The sequence below is a fragment of the Rhodnius prolixus genome, unplaced genomic scaffold, assembly GCF_049639745.1.
Source record: "Rhodnius prolixus isolate KJV_2025 unplaced genomic scaffold, Rpr scaffold_5, whole genome shotgun sequence".
Classification (NCBI taxonomy): Eukaryota; Metazoa; Arthropoda; class Insecta; order Hemiptera; family Reduviidae; genus Rhodnius; species Rhodnius prolixus.
The window spans coordinates 26,293,789-26,309,867 of NW_027411624.1; the positions used below are offsets into that span (position 1 = coordinate 26,293,789).

General features: G+C 31.1%; 1 protein-coding gene across 1 annotated transcript; it reads right to left on the reverse strand.

The window, feature by feature from the left end:
* Positions 1 to 91: 91 nt before the first annotated feature.
* Positions 92 to 11,374, reverse strand: Nt5c (5' nucleotidase C). Its single transcript, XM_074135266.1, has 9 exons — positions 11,043 to 11,374; positions 10,791 to 10,966; positions 9,404 to 9,631; positions 4,922 to 5,056; positions 4,545 to 4,702; positions 3,467 to 3,653; positions 3,223 to 3,363; positions 2,990 to 3,141; positions 92 to 1,434 (listed from the first exon to the last, which is right to left on the reverse strand). The coding sequence occupies exons 1-9, from the start codon at positions 11,197 to 11,199 to the stop codon at positions 1,230 to 1,232; spliced, it is 1,539 nt and encodes a 512-aa protein (XP_073991367.1). The 5' UTR covers positions 11,200 to 11,374; the 3' UTR covers positions 92 to 1,229.
* Between the last annotated feature and the right edge of the window lie 4,705 nt (positions 11,375 to 16,079).

A 16,079-nucleotide genomic window follows, 5' to 3' on the forward strand; every position in this document is an offset into this window, starting at 1 on the left:
ACTGTGCAGGTTTTAAGCATATTCTTAAACAGTTGAACTTAATAGCTCTTTGTGGTAGGTTCTTTTAATTAAAAAAAAATATATATACATATATATTTATAATAAATTTATTTTTATATCAAGAATAAATACACTACTACTTAAGCAAATAAAATTCGGATTATATTACTCCCAAATTTTGCATCTGTCTGTTGGAATTGAGATTCAATGCTTTACTGGGGCATTACTTAAACTCAATGTGGACTTTTTAAACACTTTTAAAACGAGTATACTTAACTGTTCGCTTTATTACAATTTATTTTACATTTTTAAAATAGAAAAATACATATATATATGGAAAGAAATATCTGGAAACTAATTCGATTATTTTAATATTTTACAACATACACAGTAACTAATAAAACTTTTTTGGAATTGCCCTCAATATAAACAAAAAAGGCACATATTATGGGTTAAACAACATTTGATTATTATATCTAGTTATTTAAACTTTTCATGAGTAAACATTGAACAAGTAGCTCTGATAAAATTCTTTGTTATGAAAGATGACGAGATAACAAGAAATATACCATTCAATATAAATATTAAAAAAACAAAGATGACTAGCTTTACAAAAATAAAAACAATCACTACTGAGGAAATAAATAAATTACGGATTTACTTTTTATGAACACATTTTTGTATAAGAACACATATTTTTGTGTTGGCACACATACATAATTATATAAAGGTAATATTCTGGGAATTGGATATGTACATTGTCTTTTACTGCTGACGGAGACAAAATTCAAAGTTTATTTAAAGAAAATTTCATACCAGGCTATCACAGATTTTAAGCATTTGATTTTTTTCTTAAAAGCATTGGAAAAAATTGTACAGGTCACAAGAGCTTCTTGTTGAAGTGTTGATATTGATTCAATTCTATATTTAAATTTCAATAAGCCACTAAACAATCTAATAAAATGAGAATGAGCGCCACCCGATATATTATTATAAAGTTGACAAACATTTTGAACTTTCCATTCAGCTATATGCATACCACGCCGATGACTCCAAGTGCCTCTTCTTTAAGTTTTTGTCCTAATCATCAGACAATATGTACTAATAACACCAATACTCACCAGTGACGAGCTTTTACAGAAAATTTTCTTTTAAAGAAGAGTGTTTTTTATGAGTCACTTTCAAATTTTACCATCCCTAAACTTTCAGTGAATCTCGTAAAAAATGTTTTAAACAAAATAGGAACTATATTCATGAGGCATGACTCCTCTTCTTGGATAGAATACGTGATGTACAGAATGATTCATCAAGTTAGTAATGCTAGATGTATAAATGTCAGCAAATCTAAACAATCGTCTTGAAAAATATGTAGGATTATGATAAGTCCTAAACACACTTCCAAATTGTTTGTTAAATACTTCTTTCGTTTCTAGCCTGTAACGTAATTTGAAATTATTTTAAACAAAATTTGACTTTATAGGTACAAACAATATTTTACTGTTTTTTTTTTGTTGATTGATATTGCACGTAAAAAAGCAAATAATAGTCAATTTCAATCGTAAATCTTAGCATGCCGAGCTATCGACGTCGGGGATTCTATTAAACTATGGCATATCAGTTACCTAGACAACCATGGTTTACGGGAGCTGTCACCAATAAATGGGTTGTTACGACAATAAGCAGACTGAGAGCGAACCACGCGGTGTGCGGATCGTATCTTCATAGGATCAACAAAAGGTCCTCTCCTCTTTGCGTAGATTGCTATGAGGAGGAGGATTTCAAACATATAATAATGATATGTCCACGTTATGTAGTAGAAAGGAAACGAATGTTTGACGACATATACAGGTAATTAGATGCACCATTTCGCTACGAAGACATTATATTCTCCACCAACATCTATGTGCTTAAGTCTATAGCAGAACTGGCAATGAAATATGAATGTATTTTAAAGTTATAGCCGATTAGAATGAATGCAAGAAAATGATTAGAGAAGGATTACGTGACTTTAATTTAGGTTAAGCTATAAGGATGGCAGGAATATAGAGTACTATATTAGCTGTAAGGTTTATGTAAATAGTTGTATATAGTAGAGGGATGAATGAGTGAAGCGAATGTATTTATAAGTAGGAATGGAGAGTGAGTGATATTCTAGTGATAAGCACCTAGACGATGTATGGCGAAAGCCAATGCCAAAAAAAAAAGTCATATATCTTTATACAGTATTGTGAGAATACGCTTTTTACAGTCACAAGCACATTGCAAACAAATAATCATAACATTAAAGAGTAAAAAGAAAAAAAAAAACAAACTGCGAAAGCAAAAGCTCAACCAATGAAATAAATTTACGGCTGAAATTAGTAATAATTTCAGTCTCAGAAATTAGTAATTAGTCTCCTAACTTTTATTTGAGAATATCTGGTACTTTTCTTTCATTCGTAATTTAGAAACAGAATTAAAAAGAATTATATCTGACATAACAGTCCAAATCACACGAATTTTACAATTGAAATTAAATATTCTTAGTTATTACTCTTAGCATACACACAGGGCAAATACACAGAAAAAATTGGGGCCATGTAAGATTTATAACCATGAATCATTCAAACAACCTTCCACCTAGTGTTTTTAATCAGTATGCACTGCAATGTTTGCATTGCTAAATTCAAGGTATTTCTTTAACATATAACTCCTTTACTTCCGTGAGAAATATTTTAGGAGAATATAAATGTAATTATCGTAAAAATCATATTTTAATAAACTTAATGTTAATAATCATTGGGAGTTTTGCATTGATGAGGAAATGAGGAATAGCTTTGGGCGACAGACTTCAGAAATTGATGCGAACGAATTAAAAAAACAGAAATTGCTAATTTGGTGCACCAGTTTTCAAATCAATTAGTTTATATTTACTACGTGTCTGCTAAATGTTTATGTCATGAACAATAGTTTTTCATACAATAGATTTTATGATTCATCATTATTTTACCTGATGCGGTCTCTTTCCTCCATCCATTTTTCTAAAGTGGCTTTGGCATCTGGCTTATCTACATCTTGGCATTCTTCAATCAACTGAGTCAACATTTGTAACCAATTGCAATTTCTTTTAAAGCTTTTTTGATTCAACGTTTCTATTTCAGGCTGGAAAAAATTATACTACGTATAAACATGAATGAGGCACCAAAATCAACTGAAATTGAAGGTTATTCAATAAACGTTTACAGTAAGTTCTTGGATGATTGCTCCAGTTCTCCATCCATGTTCCAGAGTGACATCAGCCAGATCGCTGTACGGATGATCTCCAAAGTATAATACTTCATTGCCAGTCCAACCGGTTAGATCTTGCAATTGAGTTACAGTCCCCTATTAAAAATTAAGATTACTAGATAAAGGGTATTTTCTTATCAACGTAATATTAAAAATATTTTTATTATCTAATATTTAATACGTAAAAAAAGACATTAACCTCATAATAAATTACTCCTTTTTGCAATTTTGTAACTTTATCCCAAAGATGTGTATCCAAATTTTTATCATATATTCTTAATGGTCTAGATTCATCGGTGAAGAATAAAGGTTTTCTAGCATGTACAATTATCAAATCGAAGAAATCTTCCCAATCCGGGCCAACCATTAACTGCATTCCAGAATTTCTATTTAAAAAAAATCAATTTAATATTTCATGAATTTAATTGAGTTACAAGTTTGCTGAATACGAAGGTGAATAGAGTTTGCCTTAGAGAAATACGATGCCAGCTTCTGTTATATATTCTTGAACATATTCTTATTGTGTAAACAATGGCTACATAATCCAAGTTAGGCAAAAACCCAGAAAAGAACATGGGCCTTGTAAGACTCTCTATGCATCATTCAATCAAACTTAAGACGCAATGACCAAATGGTACCAAGGAATATCTTGCAGATTGTTAAGCTATATACTTTTTGCCAATAAACGCATCGTTCTCTAGGATGATATGACATAACAACTAGTATATCACTGCGTAAGTGATACTAGTCTAAGGAATAGTTTCACCATAATACCTAATATACACGCAGCTGATGAATTTCCGATCATTTTGAGTAGATTAAACGGCTAAAGTAATAATTGAAGTAAGCTCCAATAAATAGTTATTAGATTCGATTATCTTTTACAAACTGTATACTTTCAAGCTGATGCGAAAAAATTCTTAGGATAACCATTCTTAGGTTGGGTACAAGAGTTAAGTTGGTTAAGCTATCTCATGTCTATTTTAAACGTATTAAAATGGCAGTATTGATAGGAAGTTGAAATTAAAAGCTAAAACATCAAAGTAATTGTAACGCAACGGAGAAGGAAAAATTTGGCTACCATATTTTCAGAAGCAACATTTGCACTGACTACTGATGATACTAAGAAACTTATAGAAATACAATTCGTCTCTTAGTAACAAATGGTTACATAGTCTAAATTTTACTTTTTATTTATATTTGAAAGTCATTCCAAAAATCTTTCAAGTCGAGCAAAATTTTAGAAATTCTATAAAAGTGCAAAATTTCTTACTTACACAAACTGATAAGGACTATTTGTAACCAAAAATAATTTTTTATCAGCTTTTCGAAGTATTTGAAACCATTCTCTAATACCAGGATTGTCCTCCAGATATTTTTCAACATCTTTTTGAACAATTTTATGCATTATTGGGTGACTTGAACCAACAGATGTCTGGAAAAAAAAAAAATGGTGACTTCATTCTTTTTTATTTTTTGCTAACTTGAAAGTATAATTATTAAATTATATACTGAGTTTTTCGCTTAGTAAACATTCTCTTTCATAAAGTGGGCTGAAAAGAGGCTCTCAGGAACACAGAAAGACTGTTCGTGATCCTGGAACCTCCTATCTACAACTCATATGTATAAAATCTTAATTAGAATATAATCTTACCTTAACATCTCTGTAAAGTATTTCTGGATGGTAATCAATGTTATTTCTCTCAAAATATTCTGTTATATTACAAAGAAGACACATCTCTGGTACAGAAAACAGATCAGCTAATTGTAACATTTTTGAAGAGAAATACTAAAAATAAATAAATAAATCACCTTAATAAACATGTTGAATAAATAAATATTTTATATCATTTGTACTTACATTAAATAAGAAAAATATATTAATTCAAGAAATCAGTGTTTAAAAAAATATATAAAAGTAAGAAGTGTTGAGCAAATACAATTCTACCATGCAAAGCAACAAATCAGAGCAAAACATGTCCATTGTTTGTTTGCTTTTTTTTTATATATATATATATATAAAGCAAATTGTGTTACAAATAAATTAACCGTAAGGTTCCAACTGAACGTATCGACTGCTTTAAGGAAAATGGCTGGTTAAAGCCTGAAAAAACTCTAGTAAACATATTAAATGGTAGGGTTAAAAGTTACTTTTTAAAGTGACATATACACAAATTTGGGAACCTGAAGATTTAGGGCAAGGTATTTTCTTTTTTTATGCCAACTAATGCTATTTTGTAAGATTTAATCTTGTGCCATTTTTATTTGATAAAATTTTTTATTACTAAAATAAAATAAAAAAGAATTGTAGTACGAGTATATGGACGAGTGAAATAAACATATTCAACACTGATTCCTCCACCAACACCTATTATGTATTTATTATTAAAAAGTATTAGGTAAGTGTATGTTTTTTTTGCAAATGAGATACGTGGGCTCAACATTAAATTTTTACCATTTCTTTTTTGTTTTACATAATAAAAGTCTGTTACTATTGGGTTAAAATTATAAACATCAAATTAGAGACTGCTTGTTTCCTCGTCCAATAGTTACACAAAAATTTAATAAATAAAGAAAATCTAAAAGAAATTAGATTAGGAAAACTTGAGAAAACTGGGAAACAATAAATTAAAGTCACCTCTCTTTTGTTTACAACCTTTTTTTTAAAAAAAATAGTTGTGCAATAGCAGATGAATGCCAATTCATGGATTACACTAGAAAAAAAAATATAAAAACACACTATCATTAGTAGGAAATTAGAAGAAACAAAAAATAAATATTTAACTTTGGGGAATAGAAAATTTACCCCTAAATAATCTAAAAGGTAATAAAATGGTTGGTTACAATTATTGTAAAACACAAAGGCGTCCTTACATTTACAACAGAAAGGTAAAATTTGATTATATCAAGTTTTGTATAAAAATGTAAATAAATATTTATTTGTTTATGTGTATATACCCATATAACAGCACGACTGTCAGGTACCAGCTCAAGTGAATAACATCCTACTTCTACAGTAGAATAACCTGGCCAACTCCACTTCATAAAGCCATATCTCACTCTCTAAATGTTTTGTATCAGATATATTCTTTTTGAAAATTGCGTCTGAAGCATTTTAGTTCATTTTTAAGAAGTGACAGAAAATCGTCCCAATTTCTTATTCAAATGGTCATTTTTTGTAACTTGTCTTTTTATAAACTGAAGTAAGCATAATCTGAAAGTAAAAGAAGGACCCCGCTAAGAAACTCTGGTAAACCCAGTGGAGTCCGAATTTCATATCGGGATTAGGAAGAAAGTACCCTCAGACTTTCGTACACCATTAATGGAGTTTATACGTTTTGCTGTAAAAAAAAAATATTAACAATCAGTGTTAGATTTAAATCGTTATTGCTTACTACTTTTTATTATTTAACAATTATATGCTTTTAATTAGTTAATTTTTATAGTTGCAAAGTTAGACTACGATTAATTGTGGTACCAGACAGTAAAGCCAAATGGAGCTTTAACAGGCAGCGGGTTGGACCCACCCAAAAGACAAAAATCACAGGCTTGAGTTGCAAAAATAAAAAAGAAAACTTCAGCTAATTTGTAAATACTATATTGCAATACAGAGCCATGCAGTATGTCTTTTATTACCTTGTGCTATTTTTGTGACAATCAGCATCGTGCATTTTGGACATCAATATATTTTGCGGAATATAGATAAAGCCATAACAATATTTTTTTGCATCAAAAAAAGAAAGAAAAAATTATTTATTTTTATTGTTATTTTTACGAATTAATAATAATGCTGTTAAAACAAAATTGACGCTAATCCATTTTTTGAGTCATTCTACCCAGTTTAGAAACGAAGGTCAAGAATTGAGGAAAATTCTTCGGGAATAAATTAGGATGAAAATTCCTTTAGGATTTCAGAAAACGCTGTTCAATTTTTTTTTTTTTCCTAAATTACTCCTTTTTTCCCAACTGAAAGTGAACAAAATTAACCCATTGAGGTGAAAGTTAAGAAGTTCTATTCTACATGTTTCCTTTACTACCTTTCCTATAAGTTGTATGGCCGATAGGAGTGTCTTTAATATATCCTGCTAGTTAATATTCTGATTTGTCAGATTCCCGACCAGTCGCAACAGGGACGGTTCCCTGAACCTTTCTAAGGCTATATACGAGGTTTGAAAAGTCCATGCAAAGTCAGAGAGATAGCACCACTGGCGCGTATCGAGGTTAAGTTTAGTTAGTAGGATCTCTTGGAAGAACACACACCAAGTTTCAGCCAGATCGGTCTATTTCTTTGTGTTTGGCATTCGTTTGAATCGAGGAAGTCGAGTGATTTTCAAAAAATGGACGAAAAAGAATTTCGTGTGTTGATTAAACACTACTTTATGAAAGGCTAAACGCCTCAGGAGACTAAAGCGAAGCTTGATAAACATTATGGTGACTCTGCACCTTCGATTAGAACAGTTTATAAGTGGTTTCAAAATTTTCGGAGTGGCCATATGGGCACAAGTGACGCTGAACGTTCTGGACGCCCTGTTGAGGTTACTACTCCAGAAATCATTGATAAAATCCATGATATGGTGATGGATGACAGAAGAGTGAAGGTGCGTGAGATTGCTAGTGCTGTGGGCATCTCGAATGAACGGGTACATAATATTTTGCATCAACATTTGGACATGACAAAGCTATCCGCAAGATGGGTGCCGCGATTGCTCACGCTTGACCAAAAACGAAATCGTGTGAAGTGTTGCAAGGACGGTTTGCAGCTGTTCCAGAAGAATCCGCAGGACTTTAAGCGTCGTTTCGTCACTGTGGATGAAACATGGATACATCACTACACTTCTGAGACCAAAGAACAATCTAAACAATGGGTTACCAAGGGGGAATCTGCGCCAAAAAAGGCGAAGACCGTTCCTTCGGCCGGAAAGATTATGGCGACTGTCTTTTGGGATTCGCAAGGAATAATCCTCATCGACTATCTGGAAAAGGGTAAAACTATTACAGGTGCATATTATTCATCGTTATTGGACCATTTGAAAACCGAGCTGCAAGAAAAACGCCCACGATTGGCCCACAAAAAAGTCCTTTTCCATCACGACAACGCACCAGCTCACACCTCAGCAGTTGTGGTCGCAAAATTAATGGAAATAGGGTTCCAACTCGTTTCACATCCCCCCTATTCTCCAGACTTGGCTCCCTCGGACTACTATTTGTTGCCCAATATGAAGAAATGGCTGGCGGGAAAAAGATTTTATTCAAACGAGGAGGTGATTGCAGAAACGAATGGCTATTTTTCAGACTTGGACAAATCCTATTATTCGGAAGGGATCAACAAACTAGAGCAGCGTTGGACGAAGTGTATAAGCCTAAAAGGAGACTATGTTGAAAAATAAAAAAGGTTTACCCCAAAAAATTAAGTAGTTTTTATTTTTGCACGGACTTTTCAAACGACCCTCGTATACCGATACAAGTTTATGAAACAAACGCCGCGCTGTACTGTAGTGAAATACATTTTTCTCTTACAAGCAATACTTCAGCTGTACTCGTTTTTATTTTTATTTGCTTTCCTTCGAAAGAAGTATATTACTACTGATATATATTTCTGACATTAAATAAATGTCAAGCATAGATTTCTACAAAGATTACCATCCAGCTGTACATGTATATTTGTAAAAAAGCACTCTGTTAAATCTAGAGATTTAATTGTATGGCATGACTATTAACAGACTTTTTCTAAAAAAATTCATATTTTCATGTAACCAACAGTAATGCGATATGACGTTAAAAAAAAAAATTAAATTGTGAAGCAAATTCACAAACAAAAAGGATTTTGTCAGAGTTAATTAAATGAAAACACATTTATAAGGTTTCACAATTTCATCCTTGATCTAATCAAATATTTCCAATAGTTAGGGCTTCTTTCGAAAGATCTTTAATCAAGACTGCTGTATGGCTTCTTTCTAAAAGTGAGTCTGCATTATGGCGGTCACAAATGAACATTTTTCAAGGTGATTTATTTATTTTATTTATTTATTTTTTAATAATCTCTCTCTCCTTTTTACTGCCATATTCTCTTAACATTAAAGAACATGCAATGTAATGTAATTCAAGACATTACATAAAATATATTTAAACACTTTACCTGTGATGTTTTACCAAGATTTTCCACATATGCTATTGGTATAGTCTTATTTTTATAAAGTTTTAAGACTTCTGCATCTGATATTGGTGTAAGACCTCTGCACACTGTACCAAGTTGTATTTGTAAAAATGAATCCAACTTCATTAACAAACCTTTTTCAATATCATAGTGCAATCCTCTAATGGCGAAATTTGGTAGGTATTTCATTTCAGCTATTTCTTTAGGGTACTAGAACAGAAATGTTTTAATAAAGTATTAGTGAAAACAATTTGGTCTTTTCATTATTTATTAATAGATTCACTTTAAACTCTCTTTATAGAATCTGTCAGTGAACATTCATTGTCAATATTAACAAGATGAATCAAACGTGGTTGCCGATTTATTCAGCTTATTTAAATCCACACCACTCCGTACACTTAAATGCATTCTCTAGGAAAAATTGGTCATAATAAAGCTGAAGATTTATATGTATGCTACGAGAATTCAAAATTTATACTATTATGATAGATTTTTTGTTCTATTTGAAAAAATCTTCCATCTTGAGTTATGTTAAACATTTTAACATCACAGACCAATTTACCAATTCCTAAAACCCACTTCTTCAGCTCACATATCAGTCCTGTATCTTTCAAGAAAGCCAAGGCAGAGCCAAGCGAAGACCAAACGTAAAAATCATTTGCAAGCACGATGCATGGGTTCTCCAAAGAGATGGAATTAATATTTTTCTAACAAATAAAAAGTAGCAACTAGCTGTATTAAAAACAATTTAATATTCTCTCATATTGAAATTATCAAAACTAAGAAACAGAAATAGAGTTAATGAGTGCATTTTAATTCTATTTTAGACCTAGAATGTACTAAGTTGTGGATTTGTTGAGAAACTATATTGATGCCAAGTGGGTTTATAAATATCAACATATTGTGTCAAGGTAAAATGCAATTTTGAAGGGCATTTCATTATTTTTCCATTTATTTTATTTAACTCAGAAAATGGTAGGATGCTCTAATTACATGTCTAATAAATATAAGAGATATAGGAATTTTACTTAAAAACTTAAAACAGCATATAGCATATACAGAATTGCCAGGTGTCCCAAAGCAAACATGCTGTATTGTTAAAACTAAACATTTGTATTGAATTCTGGCATATAATTCCCCACTATTGGTGTCTTCCTTTGCAAGTTTACCAACAATTTCATTTTCTTTTATACCACAATGACCTCTTATTGAACGTAAAATATACGTACGTAGCACAACAAGTGGCTAAATTTAATAGAGACAAGAAGCGTAGAATAAACTAAAAACTATCTTTTGATTATAGACCACACGAGAAATTTGGAATACATTGGAAATCAAATATTTTAAAAATAACTTCTGGAAGACTTACCTTGTACTTAGTAATAAGTGAATCTTTACCCAATTCATACAATAATAAGTCCATTGAAGGCTTATATACGGCAATCGTATAATCATAATCAAATCCGTAAACTTTAACCTCTTTAAGATCCAATTCATTGCAGGCAAAAACTGCTTTAGGGTTGACGTCAAAGGGCAATTTCTTTGCTACAAGTTGTAAAAGATATGTAAAAACAAATATTTAATTTCTATTTCACTCTACTTTTTTTGTTTAAATACTTACATTCGCATTTCTGCTTGGTTCTTGAATAAGCTTCTGTTAACGATATATTTAGATTTTCTAACAAATGTGAGAAAGAACGACAGTCATTCTTTATGAATTCAAAACTGTTGAGGAAACTTCTTTTCGCGAATAAATGTTTAAATATAGCTGCACTCATGATAATATCTGATAAGACGAAATCCTCCAGGTGCTCTCATTAATGCAACACTCCTACCATAAATTAAGACGTGAAAATTATCACTGGAAACAACCTATAGACACAAACGACTAAACTCACAAGAGCGCTGGGCGCAGGTCAGTAGGTCCATTCTCCATTCAACAATAAACTCCTTTGGATATAGTAGCGCTACGGAATTTAACAGAACTTTGTAAAAGCGGCAACTTCCAAGCAGAACAAGCTTTAGCCATGAAAGCACACAATAAATAACTGTATTTATATAAAAAATAAAATATATAATCAATAATTAATGAAAGAATAAGCAAGGTTGAAATTTTTTATAACTGTAAAGAAATAAAAAAAAAAATGAAGGATACGGACTTAAGGAACAATTAGAGCTTGAAAAATAGAACAATCAAAGAAAAAAAAACGAATGAAGTAGATTTATTTTTAACTTAATTTTGATTGCAAAATACAACACAATTTACTATATATTATATTTTTCCTTTTATTTTTATGAGAATGAATTAACAAATTATTAGCTCGACTATAAATAGTTCTTTGTAATTGAAAAATGACACTTTTGTTCAGATAAAAAGGGAAAGATTTAAATTAGATAAAATAAAGTTTTTTATTTATGTTGTATTACTTTGAACGTATTGGATTCTAGGGAGCCCTTAAAGGCCTACGCCACCGCGACCGACGAATTAAATAATTAATACTACCTGACAGATCCATAAGATAGAGTAGTAAGCATGTAGTTCCCTTAATTGAATGGAATGAAGAATTGTTGCGAGTTAACTTACGAATGGACGTGCTGCTATAAAGAGCACCATGTAACTTCGAGCCAGCGAAGGGAACTGGATCAAGAAAAAATTAAGCACTATACTAAAACCATCTTACAAATAAATTTTCGTACTACTAACTTACTAATAAATGAATAGGTTTTTATTCTAATAATGAAACTAATTTCAATGCATTTTAGACACTAAAATGATACAATAAAGTTGAGATACGCGCTCTTAAACTATCTAATGTAATGTATAGAAGAAAAATTAAAAAATTATATTGTGCCTCAAACACGAGATATTAATTTTTACTTTAATCTAACTACGAAACGTAATAACTCAACTTTTTCAACTATCTTTAAGCTTACTAATTAACTTGAATACTGCCGGTTTTCAATAATTAAAACTAACAAAATAAAACTTACAATACAGAAGATACTGATTTACGATTGGTTGAACTTGAAGAACTAAAAAACTAATAGTGAAAGGAAAAATTGAATCATTTCACAGCGAAAGTGAATACTATGCTATCTAGTGGTGTTTGCTAGAACTACAAAAAATTGTAGTCCCATAAATCGTCGCTAGGTAGCATGGAAATGTACTTTTGCACGTTTTCTGGACACCTATTTCATTACATTTACTATTATCTTACTAGAATTTTTTTTTTTTTTTTTTAATGAAATGTATTATTCGATAGAGAGAAACAGAGTTGTTTATTTTATATTGAATTTTCTTTTTTAAACAGAAATAACAAAATGAAATGTTAAACAAAACAATACCACAAGAAAAAAATCCTCTGTGAACAACCGTATAATTGTGTAAAAACCGAAATTTTTACTTAGATACCAGTCAGAAAAACACTTGAATAAAGTTCCAAAGTTTCCTATTGAATTGTACTAAATATAATCACAGAACTAATAACCACATCAAAAACCGTGATCTAATGATGAAAACCGGAATGGTAGCAACATGATAAACAAGAATATGCACCTAACTCAGCGATTGATATTATTAGAAATATACATACGAAACTGAAGACACTGAATTAATACTACGGTAATATAAACACATTTAAATAGACTTCAACATAAACAAAACCCCAAGGTTTTTGAGAGCCTGTCTGAGTAAAAAAACTTATACCAGAATGGTGCGCAGGTCGAAAATAAGTAAAGAAAGAGGGGACAAAGTTACGAAGCCATGAGCGAAGCGTGACTCAGAGGAAGCTTGCTGAAAGAAGGGAGCGAAGGTGGGGAATAAAAGAGTTGTCAGAAAAGATGAGCGGCCAATCCGTGCTAGAGGAGACGATGAATATTAGATTGCGACTCAAAGCAGCAAAAGCTTTGCATGATCAACCCAATATGTTAACAATTTAGTTACTCACTGAGCAAGATACTTTATCCCTCCCCTGAAATTGAAGGTCCCTTGAGTCCCCTCTTACTTTTGCTTAGCCTAAATAGTAAATTGTGATCTCTTCTTGGAATTGATAGTCAGGCCATGCTCCTGGTAACTTCCAGGTACTAAATCTAGCGCCTGCAATAGTTATCAATTCTCACAAAAAAGTAAACTGATTACCTCTTAGAAGGTCAACCATTAAAGACAGAAGGTTCTATGCAGAATACTTTTTAATAAGCTGGCGCAATTGTAAGTGATAATCTTGAAGACAACGTACAACGGCTCTTTCCTCTCAAAAAGCCGAAAACACGGCTCTTACTGATGCCAAAAAAAAGGCTATGAATTTAAGAATACTAATTTAAGATAGATTACTGAATTATCTAGAAATAAGAAAGAGAAATCGCCCACCACTTCAAGCTATCAAAAAGTGTGGAGGTTGATATCTTCATTAAAGGTTTGCTCAGATCGAGGCACTGAAATTGAATGCATTTACGGTTTGACACTCGGTCATTTCCAAAAATATTAACATGAGATTTCTTTTATTCCTGCAATTTTTGCTAGAAAAAGTTGAGGTTTGAATGTGCTTGGTTAAAAAAAATACTGGAAAATACAGAAATTATTAGTATCAATTTAAACTATAATAGACTCACTAATCAAAACGAAGAATATAGAATAAATTTTATTTTAAGAAACGTAAAAACTAGTTAGAGATTAGTTTATAAACCATTACTTTTTATATAAGTAATGTAATACTGCATAAAAATACTAACCACATTTATTTTCTTCGTAGAGAAGAAAGAAAAAGGTTCTCAGTAATATTTACAGATGAAATATACAAAAATTATGCCTTGTATAGACCTGATGGGTTACTTATTTCTAATCGTACATTTTGTAGAGAGACTATGATGATATAAATAATACTAGGATAGGAATATTTATTTGTTGAGCCCAACAAATAATATATATTCTTGATCAGGTACCTCTAAGTTTTGCATTATGCTTTTGAATTCAATTTAAAATTCATTTGATATTTCGATTTACATTTTCTATGAAATATAATAACCCCCATTATGTATCATTTCAATCAGGTGACCGACTGATTACAATTACACCAAACGGACAGGAGTAATTATTTGGGCCAAACAAGAAAGAATGAGACAATAGTTGTTTACTAAGCGACTATCTTAGACTACTAAGTACTGTGACACAATTAGAATGAATGGAAGGCGTACCATTGTCACATACAAATTATGTATGACAAAGTTTGTCCTGTTAACGTAGAATTTCAAAAATGTCTTCTTGTGTATTGATATTTATTTATGTTTTTATACAATTAACGAATGCCCTAAAAAAAAAGATCACTACTACTAATGAACTTACATAATTAGTTATTTTTTCTGCCGAACTAAAAATCGTACGTTAATTAATAATCAGAGTCGCTTCGTTACCTGTTTGGAACAATGTCGCCAGAATTGATAAACAAGGACATCTTTGTCTGTTTCATTCCATTAAAGCTTAAACCTTAGCTACTAAAAAGTAAAAAGTTCTTAATCAGAGTCTTAATAACTCATTATTATGAGACCAGTATACATAGCATCAGTAGAACCTTGAATTTAGATGTACCCAGAGAACACTAACTGCAGCATCCGCATCAAAATAACTAAGACTGGCCTGACAATGAAAACATGTAACTCTCTCCGACCACCAGTTCAAAGAGGATACCAAACAGTATTTTTAGAATTGTCATCCACAGTACTTTATTAACTAAATTAACTTTTTAAAGATTACTGAAATGCATTACTAATTGAATTAATTAATCAACAGTATTTCATGTTACGTATTTCTGTCATGGGTATTACTGACATTTAAAATTTAAAGCGCTCATTTAATGTAAGTAAGCAAAGTAGCAAATAAACAGGAAAATACTTTGTTTTGAAGTCCTTGTTTTGAGCACGGCATACAAAGAAAGACTGGTTTAACATATAACAATTTTTTCTTCTAAAAAAATGCAACTCGGTTGCGTTTTCCCGATACTTTTATCAACTCTTTAAGTTTAGAACTATTTTTATATTTTTTTAAAGATAAGTTATCCTAAACGAAAGATACCTAACAAATATTGTCGCATTCAGAAACACCAATTAATGGTGTAATACTAACTTATATCAAAATGTTCCCGCAGAGATATACGGGAAGAATGCCAGCATGACAATGAACCTAGTTGTAACGTTGCCAGGAATTTGTTTCCTCTTAATTCGTTGAATTATCAAGTACTAAATTTGTTTAGTATTCAATCATCGCAGAATATCCTTTCTCCAGACATTCCTCAACTAACAGGATTTTTACATCACGTTAATCTGACATTTATAGCAAATCGTAAGCAAAATTGGCAATACGACTATTATCAATGAACGTTGTGTCAGTTAAGTTGTCTTGATACGATAAATCGTTAGCTTAAACTGCTATTTTATTTTAGATCGCGTAAACATTTAAGATATTGTATAATATACAGAACTCTTTAGATATCGAAGCTGCGCTTTCAGTATTCTTTTTTCTTATATTATGTCTTAAAAAAAAAGTTTTGTCTCTTGTGAGATATCTTTCTGTTGAATGGGTACTGGAAACGCGTACAATATCATGGCACTGCATACACTTTTATTAAATGAATTTTATTTGAATTACATCTTCCTTTGAAGTCAATAT

Excerpts from the sequence above, each read along its gene's own strand:
- Nt5c (XM_074135266.1), bottom strand. The coding sequence starts at position 11,199 with ATGAGTGCAGCTATATTTAAACATTTATTCGCGAAAAGAAGTTTCCTC. Across the intron at positions 4,703-4,921 it reads TACTTTACAGAGATGTTAAG|ACATCTGTTGGTTCAAGTCA; the intron begins GTAAGATTATAT and ends TTTTTTTTCCAG. Across the intron at positions 1,435-2,989 it reads GAGGAAAGAGACCGCATCAG|GCTAGAAACGAAAGAAGTAT; the intron begins GTAAAATAATGA and ends ATTACGTTACAG.